Source organism: Oryzias latipes, chromosome 9, assembly GCF_002234675.1.
Source record: "Oryzias latipes chromosome 9, ASM223467v1".
Lineage (NCBI taxonomy): Eukaryota > Metazoa > Chordata > Actinopteri > Beloniformes > Adrianichthyidae > Oryzias > Oryzias latipes.
Window position 1 is genome coordinate 7,359,793 of NC_019867.2, and position 23,163 is coordinate 7,382,955.

The 23,163-nt window shown below is 38.9% G+C and overlaps 1 protein-coding gene across 3 annotated transcripts in view; it reads left to right on the forward strand.

The window, feature by feature from the left end:
- The window catches only part of dmxl1 (Dmx like 1), a 55,656-nt gene extending 32,868 nt beyond the window's left edge, over nt 1-22,788 (forward strand). For 2 of the 3 annotated variants that reach the window (XM_011478944.3, XM_020705783.2), the window contains 20 exons: nt 1,259-1,450; nt 1,680-1,756; nt 5,329-5,450; nt 6,742-6,999; nt 7,138-7,340; nt 7,496-7,647; nt 8,925-9,010; nt 9,129-9,330; nt 11,108-11,225; nt 11,544-11,600; nt 15,171-15,257; nt 15,909-16,027; nt 16,216-16,363; nt 17,026-17,086; nt 17,377-17,504; nt 18,247-18,324; nt 18,406-18,497; nt 18,634-18,686; nt 18,845-19,062; nt 20,506-22,788. In XM_011478944.3, the coding sequence (XP_011477246.1) occupies nt 1,259-1,450; nt 1,680-1,756; nt 5,329-5,450; nt 6,742-6,999; nt 7,138-7,340; nt 7,496-7,647; nt 8,925-9,010; nt 9,129-9,330; nt 11,108-11,225; nt 11,544-11,600; nt 15,171-15,257; nt 15,909-16,027; nt 16,216-16,363; nt 17,026-17,086; nt 17,377-17,504; nt 18,247-18,324; nt 18,406-18,497; nt 18,634-18,686; nt 18,845-19,062; nt 20,506-20,739 (2,685 nt within the window). In that variant the 3' untranslated portion in view covers nt 20,740-22,788. The remainder of the gene's footprint in view (nt 1-1,258; nt 1,451-1,679; nt 1,757-5,328; nt 5,451-6,741; nt 7,000-7,137; nt 7,341-7,495; nt 7,648-8,924; nt 9,011-9,128; nt 9,331-11,107; nt 11,226-11,543; nt 11,601-15,170; nt 15,258-15,908; nt 16,028-16,215; nt 16,364-17,025; nt 17,087-17,376; nt 17,505-18,246; nt 18,325-18,405; nt 18,498-18,633; nt 18,687-18,844; nt 19,063-20,505) is intronic. The other variant, XM_011478945.3, reaches the window with a different exon arrangement.
- Nucleotides 22,789-23,163: the final 375 nt, after the last annotated feature.

Consider the following 23,163-nt stretch of genomic DNA (forward strand, 5'->3'; position numbering starts at 1 on the left):
TGCAGACTTCAAACAGGAAAGCGAACGTAGCATGATTTCAAATTGTTGGTGAAAATACAGATAAGAAGCTGCAGATGTGACACACTTGGTGGCATATTTTCTGATTTTGTGCACCTGCAAACATAAAAACATGTTATGTTAGGAGTTAATGGCTTTAACAGTTTTCCAAAAAAAGAACAGATCCTTTCTTCCATACCAGTCTACAATATTTATAGGGATTTAGACAAATGTAATATTTGTGACTTCCAATTGTAAAGTTAGACAAATGTTGAGAGAAGCTTAATAAAAAAGAAGGACGTACATTGATAGTTATGATCTGCAAAATCTTGGTCAACACCATTTTAGTTGGCAGCTTATTTGCAGGTGTGGGTACAGCTCCTCCATGTGATGACATGTAATATTCTCTTTGAAAGTGAGCAGCTGAGCAGCAAAGCACACATGAAAGACAAAAGTTAGGCCATCTGAGTGTCACAATTTCCCAAGATGGACATCGAGACAGTCGGGACTGTACTCTGGTGAGTGAGTGTGCCTCTCCAGCAGAGAGCTGGCAGCTTGTGCTGAAGCTGGGAGCTCTAGCAGGAGGATTAGCTTTAGGCTGAATAAAAAAAAGAATTGTTCTGAGAGGTAAACAACCCAAAGGTCCAACAGGGGAATATGCTCAAAGTTAGCAGTAAGTGGACCCTGGTGGTCTTCCCTGCTCTCCTTCTTTTGTTAAAAAAAAAAAGAACATTTTCATTCCTAGGTTTCACCATTGTCAAATGTTTTGATGGTTGTGCAGTAGTTTTGTGTGTCTGTTACCTTTATCCTGACTTTAAACTGTGTGAAAGGTTTCTGTTAGGTAGGTTAGTGACAACTGAGTGATTCACCGTGGCTGAAAACATTTTTTTATTCAGCAGTAAGTTACAAAACAGACTCGCTTTCCTTCCACTGCCGCTATTTCGCTTTTCTGCTCCTCATTTGTCAGTTAAATCCTTGATGACATTTCTGCCAGTTGCCTCATTTCTGTTCCGTTCATTCTGTTCATCTACAGATAACGAAGTGCTTCTTTCAAGGGTTCAGATCAAACCCCTTCCTTTCTTTTTTTTTCTTTTTTCTTTTGCAAGTTGACTATTTTAGGATTAGAAATGAAGGTCTTTTAGAGTGACAGTTGTTTACATCTTTGAATAAATATCTGTAAAAGTTTGCATGTGATTTTAACGTGGTAAAGTTTTTTTGTGAAGATGATCTGACCGGTTCCTTTTTTGATGTCCCCTCACAGGACGACTCTGTGAAGTCCGTGAAGCCACTGGGTTCTCAGCATACGTCCATTCCTCTTCTTATGGCTTGTACTGCCAGTGTAAAAACAGTGGTGGCTAATCCTATTGTGTACCTGACCAACCTGGCACATGACATCTTGCAGACCATCAATGCGCTCGACTCCCCTCCACATCCTGACATTGTTAACAATGAGGTTAGGCAGATCTTGATTTTCTAATATTTTTCATTGCAGAACTTGAATCTCAAATACGAATTTTAATAAACTATCTTGTAATGCTGAGGAAAAAATCTCAGATAAAAAGTGTAGAATTTTAGGAACAACTGTGTAATCAGAGCAAACAGAAAACGCCATAGTATGTCCAGTGCATTTAAGAAAACGGTGTCTTTCAATTTAAACGTAAGTTTTTTTGCCTTTATTTTAGATCTATGTGATGCACACTCTGGCTGCTTCCTTGTCCGCCTGCATATATCAGTGTCTTTGTGATGGACATACATACAGGTAAATGTCTATGCATCGCCTGTTGGGCTGCACCTTGTATTCTAAAGCTACTTTGTCTTCTTTTTATTACTATAAACTTTTATTTAATCCAAACTTAAAAACATTAAGATTGAAAACGAATATTTAAAAACACTCAAAGCAATTCCAACAAAAATGATGCATTGAAAATAAGAATCAAGAGTAAAGGAAGAAAAGGCAAAAAGAAAATTAATCAATACATTTACAATCACTTGCAATACTCCATGTTTTTATATCTGTTTTATCAAATATTGGAAGAAATTGTAATGATGCTAAATGAGTCAACATTCCTCTGTGTTGCAGTAAATCTCTATTTTCCTGTAGCCTGTTTGACTGTGGAAATGTTGTGATTGGAAAAAAAGTAGCTGTATAGCAGCCAAATATGATTACACTGATTCTCACTGATTACACTGATGTTTTTGTTGTTGTTTTAAACAACACATCTCCATTAAACAAGCAGTGGAAATATAAGTCAACAGCAGCAAAATGTCAAGCTGAAAGAGGATTTTGATGACTGCAGTTAGGGGTAACTGGGGTCCTTTTGTTGCTACATGTGATAGTCCTTTTGTTACAGGGCATTAAAAGAGCTTTTTATGTTAATCCATCATAGTTAAGTATAAAATAGAACAACGAGGTTCATAAAAATCCACTCTTTGGTACAGTTTATAAAGAAATCTAACTACAGGGATATAAAAAGGCTTTTGAAACCAGGTAGTGATTATATTTGTGTTACAATGTTAGAGTTCTTCATATGGGAGTGAAAGGGGCCCTAAACTTCCCCTAGCTGTATACAGTTCTGTTTCTCAAACCTGCTTCATTCTGGGAGTCCTGGGGTTGCCCATCTATGATTTATGGTTCTGTGGGGTTTGTTTCAGGCTTAATTTACTTTATTAAAAAGCATAAACTACTTAAAGTCACGTGCAATGGTCTTTCACGATATTGTTTTGCTTTTTGCTTTTTTTTTTCGTGCAGTTTTGCATGCTTTTATTTTTTATTTCCCTGCTCATTGTGTTCTGCATCCTAATTGGCTGTAGGCTGTTGTTGATCAATCTCCCCAGTGCCGTGTCGACTGCACACAAATAGTTTAGTTTGCCAAATCTGCATAAATCTTCAACCTCGACCAGATCTTTGATTTTATTCTATATTTCTACACTTATGTTTCTACAAAGGCTTGAACTTTCGGAGTTTAAACAAGAGACAAATCTGTGTAACTGTAGATGTCTAAGAAAAGTGGATAGTGTGTAGTATGGGCTTTTACAGCCTTAAAACATTCATAATCTTACTTTACGGATGTCTGTTAAATAAATGAGGGACTGCTGTATATAGGTGTATCTTGTTACTAAATTGCATTTTAATTTAACTTATAACTTATTGCTCTTGGCATTAAATCGTAGTCATTTTGCAGGAAAAAAAATTCTAAATGGAATCATTATCATGGTATGATCATTGGGATTTGGGATTCAACTCCTGGTACTCGTTTAAGATTGAGATGAACTCACACATGATGCCCAAATAAAACACTGAAGTCTTACCTAAAACTGATGACAACCTTTATTAACTTTACCACATATCTCTTTTAGCTAAATCCTAAGTGCTGTAATGTGGTTTAAGGTGTTAAAAAAGAATTACCAATTAATAACAAAGAATAATCGGCAGTTGCGTTTTGATTATGTGGAATATGAATTATGAAAGCGGCAAAGATGCAGTTTGTCATTCTGATTGTACATGCTTAATTAGACTGTTGGTTCCTGCAGATTTTTATTTTTTTTGGGGGGGGGGGGGGGGGGGGGGGGCATTGTTTATTTAAGACCCCAATGTTTTATAAGTCCCAATCAGTTTGACAACAGCCCAGAAGGATTCAGACTTCAGAGAAGGGAATGTGCATGTTTATTTATTTATATTCCTGAGCTTTCAGCATACAGCTGTGCAGCTCTGGGTTCATGTCGTACCATGTTGCTTCTTGATGGGCTGTTTGAACTCTCGCTTTACCAAACTGGGATTAGGACACCAGGGTGTAGCTTCAAAAAAATACTTAACAGATTGTGTTACTTTCTTTTTTTTAATAAAAATAAAAGGATTTTTTTTTAACCCTGTTTAAGAACTCCATTCCTAAAATGTGATAGGAGAGCATTCTCAATTCTAAAATGCCCCACACATAAAAAGCAAAGGGATAAAATGGCCATCTGCCACCTGCTGCTGAGAGTTTCTTGGTTAAGAAAGCCCTTCCCTATTATATTTCTTTAACTTTGGCAATTATGATATGAAACATTATAAACTTTTGTTTCATTTCACCCTCTTCTAAACCCTAAAGCCATTATCATCTCAAACAAGGTCTTTCAAGTCTACAGCTATGGGACCCACATTAATCGTACTTTAATTAGGTCAAATGTGAAAATAAGGGTTGTTTATATAATAATAAAAGCCTTTAATATACAGTGTCTGTGCATAATATTAAGAAGAATACTTTCAAAATACAGAATACATATTATGTTTACTTTCTCAGAGTATTGTTTTTAAGTTTTTGGAATACTTGAATTGCATTATTTAATATAAATGTATTAATATATATATATATATATATATATATATATATATATATATATATATATATATATATATATATATATATATATATATATATTTTTTTTTTTTTTTTAATGTTTTCTTATAAGTCCATCTCCTTGTTGAAAACTACGGTCTCGCTTTAGGTGTGATGTTATTAATTATGGCGATCTTGATACATTTATAAGGTTAAAGATGTTTTGTTTGATTAAAAAAAAAACAATCATAGACAAATATATTCTTTTCATATTTATATTTTATTTTTATAACTCATCTGTTTAGACGTAAAAAAAAAGAAATTAAATTACATCTAAGTGATCGCTCATCTAAACGTTGATTAAAAACGTAAATTACATAAACTATCGTAAGGTAATAATTTGGCTTAAATTCTGTAACTGTAGTCGAACTGCTATCTATTTACATCCACTGCCGGTACATATTATAGCTGAAATCATGTTACTAGCAAAAACTGTTCATACATAAAGTGTCAATCTCTGTAGGAGGTGGATTAAAAAGTTACCCAAAGAACAATGACTGAGCAGCGTTTCCTTTTAACTGTAGGAATCGTTGCAAGAAAAAGCAATTAAGGTTTTTCCACAGGAATTGAAAGGAGAACTACAGACCTAATAGACTCCCTGGTGGCTGAAGCCATGTGTAATGTTCCCATCCAACATTGTGTTTTTTTTTTTTTTAAATACAGAGGTTTAGAAGCAGCTTGATGTGACGGCTTGTCTGCTGATGTTTCCTTCATGATTAGGTGCTTCTTCTGTTTCCATGCAGCACAACAGGCAGTAATTCCAAAGTGTTCTATTATCTCACGTTTGGACAGATCACAGCATGACATCATGTCTAAGAAATCCCTCAATTTAGACATAAACGTATAAACGCTTTCATTGAGATAACTATGGAAATGACATACTTCAGGTATTTTGTTTATTTCAAAGAAATGTAAGCTAATTTATGAACGGGTCCTTTTTTCTGTTTTTCCAAAGCCATGTGAACCACTTCACCGGGACTGTTTATCAGAGCGTTTTGCTGTCTCAGAAGCAGCTGCTCAGAGCTGTCAGCACGGATGAGTCTGCTCAACCCAACACTTCTCCTGCTCAGTGGCCAGGTAAGTCGAGACGCATCTTTTGCTTGATTGAAAAGAAAAAAGCAAAGAACACAGACCTTCCACCCTGCCGCTGACTTTATTTCCTGTCTGTGATTGCATCAGTCAAAACTCAGCACATTTGCTTCTGATCTAGATGAATATATGTTTCTATAATGTTCATAAATGTAGGTTATTACTGTTTTTGTGTGAATAGTTCTTCATTTTCAGATGTAAATTCATGCAGGTGATGTTCTTTGAAGTACTGTAACTCTTCAACCATTTAGGGACAAGATGCGTCTTTTGACAGGCTTTTTTTTCAAAAATGTTAAAATAAAAACTTAAGTAAAGTTTATCAAATAAAGCTCAAGTAAAAGCAGGAGGCAGGTTATTTTAGCGATTAGTAATTACAGGCAGTAATTATTAATTTAGCTCCCAACTTTGACATCAACAGAAGGAATTGGCGTTAGAGAAACTCGTTTTAAGGGCTGATGAAAGTATCAATAGAAATTTAGAGTCAGGCTGCTTTAAGAAGAGCTGATGGTGGTTATGCTAAGTTGATCTCTAACTGTAAGCACAAGCCTGTAAAAACTGGACCACTGAACTATGAACGCAACAATGACCCTGCCTACAGAAATGAACAGAAAAAAAATCAGTGTTTTGTGAAAAACCTTGGGCTCTACATTGTTTGCAGCACTGTTGCGTCTTTTCTGTAAATTGGTAGTGAGAGGACATTGTTCTATGCAGTCATCTGTTGGGACAGCAGCATCAAAGTCGGTGACTCAGAAACGTAACAAGCCGATAAGAAAGGATGACTCCATCCGCAGGGTCGCGCTGAGGGCCCCTGGAGCTGATTGTGGAATAGAGAATGCTGCATGATAAAAAATTCAGTCGGGGGCACAGTGCACCATCTGCACAAATGTAGGCTTCAAACAGCTGAGGATTCTTAGACAAAAACTCCTTCTGCTACAGACGTGCAGGAGGTTAATCTGGATACAGACGTAACGATATGGACGTTCCCTAACACGACTTTTTTCACTGCAAACTTAGACTCCCTTAGGCAGTTTTGATGGATATGACCACAATGGATAATTTGATTTATTTAATAATCGCTTGTGTGTCTATCATTCTTTATTTTTTCTTTAAAAAAAAAAGTGTAACCTTTATCACTTTTTTGATTTGATTTAGCAAACAGGATCTCTGCTAATACAAATATTTTAGTGTTAAAGTGTTTTGGTGAACAAATAAAATTAAAAACGGCTTTGTTTTCCTTTCTGTTTTTTTGATGTTCCTCTCCCTTTCTCATGCTTTTCAGGTATTGCTTCTCTCATTCGTCTGCTGAACTCGGCAGGTGAGGACAGCCAGCCAGGCTTGGCTGTTCTCCTGTGCGAGATTTTGACTGCGGTCTACCTGAGTCTTTTCATTCACGGCATGGCGACTCACTCCAGCAACGAGTTATTTCGCATCGTGACCCATCCGCTCCACGGCAAGCTGTGGGTGAGCGTTTTTGGGGGAGGAGCCCGAGTCCCAGTCATGGGGAAACCCACCAGTCCAACAAGAACCCCTCCACCAGGTAACTGTACGGACCTGTTTATCACAAAGATGGCTCAACAGCTAAATTAAATCTAGTCTGATAAAGTTGCTTTCAATCCTAATGTGATAAATCTCCAATGCGAGTGAAACCATTTCATCCACTTCTTTTTCTCCACAGCTTCTCCAAGTGGCTCAGAGAAGAAAGCCAGGCGTTTCCGGCTCCTTTCGTCACGCGGTGGATCAAAAGAAGAGTCTGGGATCGAGCGGGAAGGCCCATCCAGTCCCAAATTTGGTTCTGTTGTGGAACACGGAGTCACCTCTGTCTTTAAGGACCAGTTTGTTCCTCCAGAGCTCAGCATTTGGGATTACTTTATTGCCAAGGTAATTTATTAAAGGAAAAAACTCTTCTGTTGAAACATGTCTCTTTTTTTCACCACATATATATTTCTAGAGTGTTTCAGGTTCAAATATGATGAATAAATAATGAAAGAAGACTACGTTCATGTGACTTTGTTGCTCTGCACTTGTCTTTTCAGCCTGTGCTGTCACCATTAGAAAACAGGGTTGAATACGACTCTGAGGAAAGCCTGAGCAGCCAAGAAGAAGAGGATGATGATGATGATGAATGTGACGACGTGTTTGAGCCCAGCTCTCCACAGAAAGAGCATGCAAATAACAATTCATACAGGTAAGGGGATATTGGGGGAGGTCCCAATCCGATCACATGATTGCAAATCGAGCCCGATTACGTCGTTTTATACTCGATCGAAATCAAATGTTACATCCCAATCAGGGATCGGATATTTGTTTTATTCTCATTATGAACAGCGCTACATATTTCAAGCTTATTGTAACAGATAAGTACTGTACTAGATGTAATGAATAATGAACGGACCACAACATTTTGTTTCCGTAAAACGCAGCAGAATACAGCTCCAGCTTGAGCTGGAGGCACATGTTTTAATTTATTCAGAAACTGTTTGCAATGCTGTGAAAAAAAGGTTGTTTTATGTTTAGTGAACAGTTACAATAATCGGTACAGTTGGCAAAATATTCCCAGATTCAGACTGCTGGGCTCGATAACTCTTAATAAATGTTCAAGAGACAGCCAGTGTCTCTGTCATTTTGACCTACAAAGGTATTTTAAAAGAAGAAAGATTGTTTTTTTCTCTTTCTTTTTAATGATAATGATGCTCAGCTGCTGCTGACGGCTGCTAAGGGACCGTCTACAAAGTGCAATCTCCAGTAAAACGTGATTTAAATAAAAATCTGTAATCGTCTCAGAAACGATCAAAACAAATAAATGGCTACACTGATATGAGCTAGTCATGAAAACTCATCATCATTCATGCTACAACAACAATTTTAGAAAAAGTCATTCATTTTTAATAATGTTTCATATAGATATGAATCACAAATGATCAAAAATGTTTATTATTTCTAAAAGGCTAAAAGCTACAGTTACCAAACTTTCCCAAATGACTTATTATCACCCGTTTGTAATAGTAAATAGTTAACTACAGTTTCTAGTTGATGAATTCATTAATTTTTTACAAAGGTATTAGATGAGGACTCGATATTAGCAGATTCTCAAAATCAAATTAATCTGAATGAAATCTGGGCCAAACAAACGTGATCGGGCACCCCGAGTGAATATTACTGCTAAAGGCCGAACTTTCTATACTTGTGGTTCTTTGTGTTTTACCCTTTAACACCAGAGCTGTCACCAGTGACTGTAAAATAATAGACGCTCTTCCAAGTACTGTAACTATTTAACCGTAATTGCGTAAACGGTTGAAGAGTTACAGTAGCTCAAAGAACATCAACACTGGAGCTAAAGCTCCGATGTTAGAGTTAAATATAATTGATTTAATTTGTGCTGCTAAAAATCGTGTTATTCTTTAACTTTAAACAAAACCCAGTTTCTCTTCAGAAAATGTAACTGATGATTTCTTTCCCTCCAAGCTGGTGCTTGATGCGTCTGGCCATGGTTCAGCTGGTCTTGGTCAACCTCAAGTCCTTTTACCCAATGGCAGGATACGATCTGTTGGGTAAACAATAAAAATACCCCCATCACGCTAGCATCTTTAATCCAGATGAGTGCTGCCCTACTTTTCCTCACCATTCCCGTCTCCTCGTTTCTGTGTATTGCTTTTTTTCCTGACACAGATTTGCCCGTGGCCTCCCCTCTGTGTCACGCTGTGCTGAAGACTCTGCAGCGCTGGGAGCAGGTGCTGCAGAAGAGACTAGAGATCTTCGGGGGCCCCCCACCCAAATACATCTCCACCCACCTTCAAGATGAGAGCATCACACCAGGCCCTGCTTTGCTGAGACACAAAGCCCTGTTTGAACCATGCAACACCCCGTTCAGGTAGCGTCACGCTTTTCCTTTAGAACCTCTTGACCTTTTTTTTTCTTCTTGTATTTGTCTCTATTCTTGTTCAATAATAAAGACTTCCAGCTCCAAGCAGCCTTTCCCATTCACAGCTGCACAGCCTTCAGCCCTCTGCTTTGTGATGCCACACTGTAACATCACCATTAACCTTGGATTACATAAGAGCTTTATCTCTGAGTCACCATGGCGTCCCCATTGAGGTGACATGAGCAAAGGTGATGGTGTCATTGTTACCCCAAATTTGTGTCTCTTTTTTCTTGATGCCCCCAGAAGCCCAAAGGCAAACATTGACATTGGAAAGACCTGCTGATTACACAGTCATTTCTGTTTGCCTTTTTTTCAAATAGTTGCAAATGTGTATTTGTCAGGGAGGTAAAAGATTCAGATGCGTATAAAAAAAATGATCTAGTCATGAGAGAAACGGCAGTATCTGTTGGTAAAGAGATATGAAATCGAAATGAATAATCGGTTTCTGGCAAACATTGTCCGTTTCTCTTCCTGTTGTGTCTCTACTGTTTTTGCCTTTTTATGTCAATGTGATGCAAACAAAAATGTCCAATCACAGGCTTCCTTTTACCAAGACGAGTCCATTGCAATTGGTTGAAGATGAACCACATCAAGGGATGTGTTGTGTTCACTAAACACGAAAATAACCTGTTTTTTCCACGGCACTGCAAACAAAATCTGAACAAATTAATTAATATCACACGCTTTTTTGAACCACAAAGAGCAAAATGGTCTAAAAGACCCCAAATTTCAGGTTTTTATTTTAGAATTCGGCATGTCCTTCAGACATTTTTGTTTTTGTTGCTTAAAACAAAAAGTTCTGGCAAAAAAATATTTTTTCTGATAAAAGGAATTTTCATTTATAGTTTTAAAACGCCAAATGACTAATGAATATCTAAATTGTATCCATTTAAGTCAATTATCTTTGTGGACCATATACGGAGATCCGTATTGAATCATGTGGGGGAAAGATGCCCACTCCTAATAAATGTCATTCTAAACGGCTGCCTCAATTAAAGTGATTGGAAAATCAACTTTACATTCTCCACACTTATAGGTTTGTTTGATTCAAACGGCTGCATTGTTTTAAAGAAAAAAATGTATTTTAACTTTTTTCCAGGTGTTTTTGTATGAAAAAGAAAAAATATTTAGACGAGACTTGAGAAGATTTATGTGTGAACCAAAAAGAGCTTTTTTTGCTTTTTTTTGTCATTTCGAAACAAGATGGTGCTTCTTCTGAGGTGATGCAGATTTTAGGCGGTTGTTATTGGATCTCTCTAGGAACATGTTTGCTTACTTCCATGTATGTGTGGGGAAACGTGAAAATCATTGTCCAACACTTTAAAAAGCTTTTTGCCTTTTTTTTTTTCAGCAAAATTGAAAATGGTTTTGCTAATGTTTTAAATTGTTTTAAAGACATTAAAACAAATAAAATAAAATACTTCCTTAAACTCTGACCATAACCAATAAATCAGTGTTTGATTTATAGTCTATAATAGGCTATAATTAGTATTCAGAAACAAAAAAAGCTGTTGCAACTGTTTCAGGCTGTTTTCCATTCATTAAACTAAAGACAGATGAGTGCAAAATACCTCACTGATAATTTCCCCAATTTTTCCATAGAAAATGACATTTCTACATTATCTGCCATAAAGTGGCATTTTCTTTATTTTAAGAGTTTCTGTTAGTCACTTTTAATTTATTATCACCCATTTAAAAAAAATTGTAATGTGCTTGTTTTTCACAGAGCTAGCCACTCTTCTGCTCTGCCAGTGAAACGTTTATGGCAGTATTTGGTGAAGCAGGAAGAACTGCAGGAGACGTTCATTAGAAACATTTTCACCAAAAAACATGGTTCAAATCAGGTAAGTGAAAGTTCCCCAACGGTTTGACCCACTCTGTGTTAACCGACACTAATTAACACAATATTTTGTTGTGATAGTATCGCCCCAGATGTGTTCTATCATGATTGTTTTAATATCCTGGCTAAAAATGGTGATGTTTTTTGTGTGGGAGAATCTGCATGACAACTGCACCTGCATGACAACAATTTCATTTGTGTTTTAAATAATTACACCCTGAGTGATTAACACCTCCAGTAATTGAATCTGTGTATCTGCATGTCATTGTTGTGTGTTTCTTGTGTGTTGGTCTACCTTGTGCTGCTTCCCAAATCACTAAAGTCGGACCAGGCTGACAATATGAAATGTTCAGGAATGGACGAGACAGGAAACAACCAGGTACCGCTGCTTCAGATCAGCTATTGCTTATAGTAGAACAGTATAGTGAGCATCTTTTTAATAGCTTGCTGTTTTATTTTGAACTGTCCACCTGGGTTTTATATTGGGATAAAAAGTGTTTGTCAGTATCTTCAAGTTGTCCAACTTAAAAGCTATGAGGTCTGTAATATTCATCATAAAAAAATATTAACTGTAACACAAATAATCCAGGATATCACATTTTGATTTCCCACCCTCTATGGCACATGTGTCAAACTCAAGGCCTGAGAGAGCATAAAAGTGTTAAATTTCTTAAAATAAAAAATAAAAATTGGTGTGTATTTATTCATATCTAGGGGGAATTGAAATATCCGATTGGACAACTATACATTAGGACTTAAACACTGTCCATATAACCTAACCTGACAGAATCAAATTTAAAAAGGATTTATAATAGAGTTACAAGTAAACATGTTTTCTGTGCAACTGCAGTTGTCAATTTAAAAAGTTAGAATAAATAAAAAATGAGTTATTTAACATTTTGGGTAGGTACATTTATTTTTCAGTTATATTTGGCCCTTTGAGGACCGCTACTATGTTGATGTGGCCCTCGGTGAAAATGAGTTTGACACCCCTGCTCTATGGCATGCTGATCCCCCTCGCATCCATTATTTTGCCTCACACACCACCATAAAACATAACATTAGTAGTTTCATGACAAGTGTGTGAACAAGTAAAATTTGAGGTGGGTTTTTGTTTTAAATGTTAAAGGTTTTTTTTTATAAATAAAGTTTGATTTGATTCGGGGTGAAACTGTCTTTTTTGGGATCACATCCAACTTGGACATACTTCTTGTAAAACGTAAGATAAATGTCACGTTTTTGGTATATTTAATTTTAAATAAATTTGTTAAAAAATATCACTGATATGCATAAATGTGTGATGAAGCATATTCAAATGAGTAAAGACCGTTTTTGTCTTCATCTATGTGGCAATCTTTCATTTGTTGCGTCACGACAACGTTGTGCAGTTAGACCACTTTAATGTGATCTTTAACATACTCATGGATGGAGATGTCTAAGCCCCTCCCCCAACAGCGCCTAAAACTAAAGTTAAATCGTTTTGTTAAAAGGATTTAGTTGTACAATGGTGCAAAAAATAAGGTCAATAACAAAATGTAACCCTGATTAACAATGACAGAGGTCAAAGGTTGGTCTTCACCAGGTTTCCATTCACTGTAGCTGCTTTTTTGGTCCATTCTTCCATGTGGAACTTCTCTAGAGCTGTGAAGTTTTGGGGCTGTTGCTGGGCAACACAGACTCCAATGCATTGTTTTCCCCATAGCTACTCCGGGTCCGGGTGATGTGCTTGGGATTATTGTTAGCGGGAAGATCCATCCATGTTTCATCCTCACACTGATGAAAGGAGGTTTTTATCCAACATCTCACCATACATGGTTCCATTCATCAATTCCCTTCACACGGATCAGTCATCCTCACCCTTTTAAAGAAAAGCAGCCACAAAGCATGATATTTCCACCCCCATGCCTCATGATGGGGATGGTATTCCTGGAATGTAATTCCCTACAAACGCGGCTAAATACTTCTTTTCTGCACCATTATTCGAATAAGTTCTTTAAAAATCAATGTGATTTCTTGGATTCTTTTTTTTATACATTCTGGCTCTTAGTGTTGAAATCTTTCTATGATGGAAATTACAGACCTCTCATCTTTTTAAGTGGGACAACTTGCAGAATCAGTGGCAGGCCCTCTGTGTATTTAACAGAATGTTCTCCTTGTTTAGTGTTTCAAGAAATTCTCTGGTCTTTGATTGGCAGATACTGGGAGATCAAACCATTAAAAACAGGTCCTTTATAGACCTGCCTTTATGAAATGTTATTAATTTAGCAACATACCAACACAAGTAAAACTCAGTTAAATATCATTTTAAAAGCTTTCATGGGTAAAAAGAGCGTTCCCATTTGCAGAATAATCAGTTTAGTGTGAGTAATCTTTAATGGAACAAGACCATATTGTATATGACATAAATCACGCTGCAGTTTGCATGGCTCTAATTATACCTTACTACAGACACAGGCATGCACACGCTGTGTCACGTACTCTGTCTGTTCCACTTGGAATGAAGATGTGACAGCAGATTTAATAATAAATGATGAACGTGTGATCTTGTCAGAAATACAGAAGATTTATTTTTAGGGCCACAAACTCCAAATGCTAATGTCAGGTTTTGATCCTAATCTTAGATCCCACTATCTAAATATTCATGGAAATGTGAGGCATTAATCTTAAATTCTACCCTACGCCGTTGCTTTGTCGACGGTTTCTATTCTCCGGCCTTAAGTGTGCAAGCTGCCACATTGGAGGTACTCCATTTGGTTCAGTGGTAATTAACCCGCACTCTCAGAGGAACAACTATGAAGCTAAACAGCTTCATATTAATGAGCCTAAAACTGTCGCTGTGAATCTGCTTCCTACAGGGACTATGTTCTCAGTGAAAATGGCAAAACACCATTTTTAGATTCCTGCAAGTCAGGTTTATTTCACGTCAACAGTAAATGCTTTCGACTCTTTTCTTCTTGACTAAATGTAAAGATTTGATCTAATCTTGAATAGCACTTGCATCAAAACCTTTAAACTTCTCCACATAAGATGCAGAACTGCAGTTCAGGCTTCATTGCTGCACTGTGTGATTAAGCTTTTACATTTATTCTGTACTTATACATTTATTCTGAGGTTTCTGCGGTCATTCAGTCGGTGGCATTAAAGACACACTCCAATTATCTTTTGAGCAATCTTAAAAGCATTCCCAGTGGTCTTTTTTTCATGATTATGACATTTTATCTCAAATAGAAAAAATAAAAATGTTGTTTTCCAGAACATAGTTTCTGCAGAGCAGCAGTAGTTAATTGAAAATTCACCTCTGAGTTGTGAGCGGGACTCCTGGCATGAAGTAACCCCGCCTTCCCCTTCCTATTACTCAGTGCTTTGTTTACACGCTCTCCTGCTAGCTTACAGCCCCTCATAACCCCCAATCTAACATTATTGCTGCAACAAAATTGGCGAGCCATATTGAAGCTATCCAGCCGTACAGTTTTGATCCAGATGCCAGCTCACACGAGGAAAATAAAGATATATTTTTGATATTTATATTTGTCTGCACGTGGATTCATCAGAATAAGGCAGAGCAGGGAGCTTGTGGCCCTCCCAGTGTATTTTCTACATTACAAATAAGATCTCTAAGAGCATTTTTTTCATTTGATTTAAATAAAGAAATACCCAGAAATGCAATTTTGAGCAACATTTCCTAATTGAAGTCCTCCATAACCAGAAAAATGCCACAGAAACACACAAACCAATAAGAAGCAGAAATAATGCAGAGCGATGCTTTAGGCGCAAAACAGTTACCGGTGTTCTGCTCACCTCTCAATTTGTAATGTAGTTGTGTATATATGTATATATATTTTCAGATTTAAAGCAGTTACTACAATAAAAAAGGTGTTTGTCAAAGTTTTAGTTGAAATGCTTAAATGTTTGTATTGTTTATGCATTTATTTATTCATTTTTGCCACAGACCGAGTCGGATCAGAACAGTGGCGGGGGGAAAGCACGCATCATTCACAAGGAATCGGACATCATCACCGCTTTTGCGATCAACAAGGTAAACTCATTCAAATTTCCCAAAAAAGTGAAATGTTGTTGGTGGTCTCCAAAGATGGTCTCTTGTTTAAATTCAGTTATCAGTTTGGATAAATCTGTACTTGTGCTTTTTTTTAGCCCTTATAATTCCTGGAAATTTTCTAAGAAATAGATCTGATCATCCTTATTTTTAACTGTTGAACCAATATTTGTTCATCAATGACATTCTTTACTTTTAATGGTTTCCTTTTGCTAAAAAGTTTTCAAGCTTCTCTTATCAATATTTTCAATCAAATAAAACAAAAAAACAGAAATGGACGCTCTGAACCAACAATTTACCGGTATTTATAAACGTTTCAAAGCCTCGTCAGTGTTTTCTCATAGCCGCTGCTGAAAAACCCTTAAAGTAACATTAGGTCCTAAAATCCAAACATCAGCTCTGCACCATCACTGTAAGTGACAGCTTGATTATGACGCACTAGGAGATGGAACGTGAACGCAGGCTCTGGCCAGCAGGGGAGTTAGAGGGGAGGGTGAGTCCTCCTTGAGCACACTTCAGATTAATCATATCTGATGTGGAGAAGCCCTGAGACTCGACCTTTTCCATGCTTCACCGTGCCCCCTGTTCTCCGTCTCTCCCATTCCTCACTTCCTGTCTTTGTTTGTTTCCTAGGCTAACCGTAATTGCTTAGTCATGGCCTCGACCCACGACATTCAGGAGCTGGACGTGTCTTCCATCTTGGCCACACAGATCCTGACGTGGATCGATGACGAGGAGCCTGAAGCCAAAGGGTATGAAGGCAACCTGTGGCTTTGCATTTCCTCACTGTACTTTCTCACTCTCCCACCAAAGAAGCTCCAAATATTACTGAATTATGGGTCATTTGTGTTGTTCCAATGTTTTCTACTTTGATTATCAATTAGATGATAACTTTCCAGTGTGCAAAGTCATCAATGTGTCATTTCTTTTCTTTCTGTAGTGTTGGAGGTGATGACTTCCTGGTGGTCCACGCACGGGATGACTTTGCTGCCCTCCACGGCACCACTCCGTACACCCACAGCAGCCCTGGGACACCTATCAACGTGCCCTGGCTGGGGGCCATGCAGACAGGCAGGGGTGCGGCTGTGGTAAGCTAGCTGTGCTGTCTGACTGGGTTTGGTGGTAAAACCTATCAGGGTTTTGTTGTTTATTCTGGGCATCCGTCAGGGCTTTGAAAAGCTCAGTCACTTAAAAGCTGATCATTCATCACATGTTAATATGTCAGAAGTTTTCAAATAAAAAAACTTCTAAGTGAGTAAAAGTGATCCATAACTTAACTAAAGATAAATGCCACCAGTTGGGGGAATGCTCATCGTCTTTCTCCAAAAAGAAAAACAAAGTGTTTCTGTTTGTTTGCCAGACACATCATTGCTGATAAATTTAGCTTCACTTTCTGACTTCCTGTAGAAAATTTGCTGCCTGATTTATAAAACAGTGATTGAGGTCTTTAGTAGTTATTTAGGGATCTGTGCTCTCTGGTTTGTTACTGTTACACAGAGGAAACAGCGAGTTCAAAGTTTTACAGGTTGAAGACAGCTAAAAGATTATTTTGAAATAATAAAGCAGAGATAGACATTACCATTTGTGTGTTTCTTGTGTAAAATGGGAAATATTTGGAAAATGGCAGCTGATCTACAGTCATTTAAAAGCTTACAGTTTATTGGAGAACCATTTTTTAGATGTTGAGTTATGTTTTTAAAAGAAAACTGTTGTTAATTACCAACAACTTTTTCCTTTTTTCATTTTTTAGATGATCAAAAGAAACATCAACAACGTCAGAAGAATGACCTCTCATCCCACTCTGCCCTACTGTAAGTACAGCACTCTTTATGGATTCAGCAACTGAACCATTTTTGTGCAATATTTACCTCTGTTGGGTGTTCTATTTTTTTTTTTTTTTTGACCTCATAAAATGCTTTTATTTTGAAAAATCACTACAGCGCTCTTCAGCTGCTTCCTATATTAAGGATAAATGCTTCTTGAACTGTGTAAAAATTACCTTCAGCCCTTTTTTTTTTGTGCTAAATCCTGATGAATCATTTGAAGCGCATTAGAATGTAAGCCCTGCTGTCGGTCTCAGTCATTGTATTCTGTGTGTCAGACCTGACAGGAGCTCAGGACGGCAGTGTGAGGATGTTTGAGTGGGGGCATTCCCAGCAGATCACCTGCTTCAGGAGTCCAGGCAACTCCAGAGTGACCAGGATACGCTTCAACCACCAGGGAAACAAGGTGACAGAGTCACAAGAGTGACGACTTTCTACTGTTAACGACCACCTTCAGACCTCAGGCCTTATAATTAGGCTGTACAATGATCTATGCGGATTTTAGAAGCCTTTTGTTCAATCATGGATCCCTGTTCGAACTTGGTCTTTAGCACATATTGTTACTCGGCTAAATAAAGATGTTTCAAGCCAATTGTTGCTTCTGCCAGTGCTATCTTATCTACTTTATCAAGCCAAAAATTTCTGGAAAAACAAACCTCTCATACTTACTTGCTTAAACAGTACATGGGCATGTGAGATAATTTGGGGTAAAAGTCAAATATAAATTGGCAAATGCATTAAAATGCCATGGAGTAATGTTAAAACATGCTGCTACGGCGTTTGAACGCCAGCAGTCACTTTTAAAACTAACCACTAATGCATTTAAATGCAGCAGGGTCACATTCAAAGCATGCTGCAACCGGTTTTAAAAGCATCGTTCTAAAGCAAACCACAGATGCATTTAAATGAGATGCCTTTTTGTTCAAAAAAGGCTGCAAATGCAGAGAAAAGCATCACACTAAACAAGATCAAACACATTCAAAACTAACCACAAATTCATTTAAATAAAATGAGTTAAAATATGCAGAGGATCCATGTAAACATAATACAACCAATGTTCAAAAATGCTGCAGATGCATTTGGATGCAAAATAGTGATGTCTTCAAAATGTTTCAGCAAATCCTGATATGTTTTATGTTTTTCTTCAGTTTGGTATTGTAGATGCTGATGGAGCTTTGAGTCTCTGGCAGACCAGCACAAGTGGAAATACACCCAAACCATATCTGGTAAAAAAAAAAAATAAAAAGAAGATGTTTGATATTCATTTCCCATGTATCACTCTTCACATGCACGTTTCTCTGTGCCAGACTTTGCAGTGCCACAACAAGACAGCGCATGACTTTGTCTTTGTGGGCTCCTCTTCCCTCATCGCCACTGCAGGTCTTTCAACAGACAACAGGTATCAGACGTGTCTGTTATTCTCAGCCCAGCAGCTGAAAGCTGGTTCTTTTTCATTTAGCTTCACATAAACACTGACCACAAAGATGTGTTGAAAAGGCTGGACAATGATGTGTTTTGTTTTTTCTTGGCCACAGAAATGTGTGTCTTTGGGACACTCTAGTGACTCCTGCCAACAGCCTCATACACGGTAAGACGCCTCACAAAGCAATTTTGTTCTCTGAATAGAATTTTGAATCAAGTCTTGTTATAGCTCTTTGGTTTTTTTAGTAGACCAGAAAAGCCTTTTGGTTTCCAGCAGACACAAAAACAACAGAATTCAGGTTGTTCCTCTCGTCTGTTCTGTAGCTTTCTGCTGCCACGACTCCGGCGCCACTGTGCTCTCCGTGGCCCCTAAGCGGCAGCTGCTCATCACCGGCGGGCGGAAAGGCTGGATCAGCGTCTTGGAGCTCCCCAACAGACACCAGCGGCAGAGCTTCCAGGCCCACGACTCTCCGGTCAAAGCTCTGGCTGTGGATTCAGTGGAGGACTGCTTCATCAGTGGATCGGCTGAGGGCAACATTAAGGTATATTGATCATCTGGAGGATGGTTCATCACATTTAATGTGAACATTTATGAGCATATGTTGATGTTTTCATTGCTCGCTGAAAAACAGAGAGCAGACAATTTTGATCTATTAGAGAATTTATTGCAATAAATAGTTTTGGAGCACCTTTTAAAACATTATTAATTTTGTATGATGGCTTCAAGAGTGAGGCGGTGGATATTCAAAGGGTTGTAACTCATTTCTACTTCATAAAGCAGTGGCACTCCTGACAAAAAACCATCCTGCGGGGTGTTAGGCGCCCAGGTGTTAACGTCTCTGGCTCTCCTCCACCATCAGACTGTAGTGTTTATCCACGGGGGAAGGGGGGGCCCTTCCAAGTCAATACAAATCAATGGCTGTTGATGATCAAGCACCTGCTGGTGACAACGGAGACGGATGGAGTCTTGGAAAGGAGAGGCAGGCCGAAAGCAGTTCTGATAGCGTTCACCTTGTGTGTTATCCAGAGGGAGCAGGTCTCTAATCTGGATGGAAACCACAAGGCTGTCACTCAAAGAGGAAGTCTGCGTGTCATCTAGATGTAAAGATATTGAAGCCTTGAAGAACACTTGTGATGTTATGCCTCAGTCTCATGCACCCGTACAGGCGTCTGCAGGTTTTTGGCTTGTCCTGGCCCATTTTGGTCCAAAGCATCTTTAGAGGAGCGCAGGTGTGTCGTGCAGTTCCCTTGAGGCCTCCTTAAGGAACGTCGTGAAAATGGAAAATACCATTATCGTGCCTGTGTTAAGTGCATCGTGAGGTACTTGACAGGATAATGTGAGTTGCACGCACTTATGCCGTACCTTTACGCCCATGAGGTGCACGTACAAACTATGTGCAAATGCCACAAGGTGTGCAGGCGATACACGTTCCACACTATTGGGGGAACCGGATTATAAGACACCATATATAATCCACATTAAGCGAGACGAAAGAGTCAGAGATTTTATTAGCGCCGTTTAGCTCTCAAGATTGCACTTGAACATCAGCAAACACAACCAGAGTTAATCTATATATAAGGCGCTCTAAATTATAAGGCCCGCTGTCATTTTTTTAAAAGCACGAAGGCTTATAGTGAGGATGGTATAGGCCAACACAAACTACCCTCCGATTGATCCGACCCCCCATCTCCCAACAGTCAGGCTGGAAGCTCGGAATATGGAGCGTAATGCACGTTATCGTGTGAGCAGAACAAAATAAAAGCTTTCACCCGCAGACGGTTTCCACCTGTAAGGACAGTCGTGACTAAGGCATTACTGAAGTCATCAGAACATTGAGATCATTTTTGCACACATTTGGAAGTTTAAGGAAGAAATAGAAGATTAAATAACTAAACGCATATATGTATATATATATAAAAACTCGTGTTGAGATCTTCGCCTACACACCAAAATCCTCTTCTGTGTTTTCATCACACGTGTTCAGGTGTGGAGTCTGGCCTCGCAGAGTCTCCTCTACTCCTTCCCCAACGAACACGCCCGCCAGTCGCTGTTCAGGAACCTCGGGACGGGCGTGATGCAGATCGAGGTGGGACCAGCCAACCACGTCTTCTCCTGTGGCGCCGACGGGACCATGAAGATGAGGAGCCTTCCCAACCGCTTCAGCGTGGTGAACAGCAGCCACAGCAACGCCGGGAACAACGTCAAGTTCTTCATATAGACGGTGGTCGCACAGAGCACCGCGCACAGGAGCTTCTCCAAGCCTTTTAAAAGTGTAGCTACAGCAAGTACAGGGTAAAAACTGAGTACGCTCAAGCTGGAATAGATGGATTAAACAGGACAAACACCTCGTCTGACATCGATGCGCGTCCAACTGCCATCAAAACAGCACATGGAGCCTTTTTATTTGCACAGATGAAAGCGAGGTCCAAGAGCTCCAGCAGCCATCTTTCACACAGAATCGCCTTTCCTTTGGTTCATGTTGGTCTATATGAAGTGAGAGTTCAAAAAAGATTTCAAAGTATCAATCGTGGACATCAGAGCACATCATCCAGCCAGAGGAGCATCCAGAAGATGAGCAGCAGACGTTGGTCACTGTCAAGGCGCTTCCCCCCCCCCCAGCAGGTCGTCTTCATATCAAACTCTTTGTGACCGTTGCAGCTTTTGCGGAGCTCCTTTCCGGCTCAAACAAACTGTACTATAGTTGTAAATAAAGCATCTGTATTGGGGTAAACGCTCTAAATGTCAGGATCCATGGTGGAGATGTTGCAGCGAGCGCCACGCTGCTGTCTGCTGAGCGTGACGCGGCTCACAGACTGGAAAACAGCCAGTCTGGCTGCGTGCAGCAGAAGCAGCCTGCCAACGCCGCTCGACTTCATAAATTAACACGTCTCGTTTGTTTAATTAAACTAACTAAACGATAGCGGCTCTTAACGCCACCGCTGCCAGCCCGGATCCATCGGGGGAATAGCTTTATGGTCGAGGATAAAGTCGCAAATGAATTTGACACCGATGGGATCTGGCTAATCTGTGAGCTGCAGAGGGTTTTTATTTGTCTCAAATTAAAACCAGCTCTGGTCTTTCACAGACACGAGCGTTGGGACTCCGCCCATCCTAAACGTGGTAGCTCCCTACAGAGTCGTCGGAGTTGATTTTCCATTTGCACATTAGTTGAGCTCAATCACGGGGTTAAAGTGGTAACAATAGGAGACAGACGAGGTAACACGTGCAATGTTTTTGTCTCAGTTTGGATCATAGAAGCAGCTCTTAAAGTGTCCTTAATCTTGACTTCTGCCAACACAGGAGCACTAATACTGATTTGTATGGTACTGCTTTGCACAAAGTAGCTTTAATTAAACGAGGCTATCATTGACATGAGAGACCAGCAGTTATATCTTTTCTGGCTACTTTTTTTTTTGTGTTTTTGTGTGGCGGGGACTGATGACACGCAGATGACCTTGTACTTTTGCTGTTGACAATGAAAGCAGGTGCAGGTGGATACATTTTACATTTTAATTGAGCTTTTGTTTTATTTTGGTAACAATGCACCTCTCCCTCATCGTCCAACACCCGACATTTGTGCCCCGTAGTTGAACTAGCAACCTTTACTTAATTTGCCACGTTTATGATCACCTGTATTTTTTTTTTTTCATTTAATGATGGTTCTTGTGTAATTCAGCTCCCGCACATGTTTGGATTACATAATCCGAGTGATACCTAATGCTCCTGTGCTGCTGAAGCAGTCACACATTGAATTTCGAGCAGGTTTAATGCAATTATGTAAATACATCAGACAGTTAACTGCATAATCACAGCTAGTTCTAGCAGAATAGTGAGTAATAAAAGCCACTTTAAGACTGTACAGACCAGTGTACTTATGAAACATGTTCATATATTTAGTGGAGATCAAGAAGTTATTTGAATATTTTTCCTTGTGGTTGGAGAGCCCAGTCCTCCTGCAGCAGCTGGAGAGTAAAATCTGTTTTTATCAGATTTATGTGCTCAGTCACTGGAGAATACTTTTTTTTTTTAATATATATATAAATATATGAATTTATCAGAGTATTTCTTGACAGTCTGGACTGAAACGACTCGATGTGTAGGATTGCAGCTGTTGCACAAGAATAAACATTTCCGCTTTATTAAAGGATTCTCTTTTACCCTCATCGATCAACAAATGTGAATTTAATCAGATGATTCTAATTTTCTAATGTAAGTTGTTGCAACAAACACAAATGTGCTGAATCCATTAAAGATTTATGTAAAACTATCAGTGTGTGGGGAATTTTCTGAAAAGGTTTTCCTTCAAGGTTTAAAAAAAAAAAATCATATCTTCACCATCTGCAGGATAAGTTTTAAATGTTTAGTTTTTCTAGCATTCCTGGTTAGGAAAAAGTGTGTTTTTCTGTTAGCGTGTGTGTTCATGTCCTGCAGCAGTCCTGAACAGCAAAGGGACCAGATGGTTTTCCCTATTTTACATTCTTACTGCCCCTACTACAGACTCAAAAAGTCAAGGTTTGCGCACACTAATTAACCGGTGTAACGTGACGTTAGTGGGGGTGGGCTAATCTGGGGCTGGGGGTGCCTTCCGTGCTCCTGTACCTCCCTGCTCTTTGGCGTTGGAGGCCCCTGTGGCGGTCCTGCT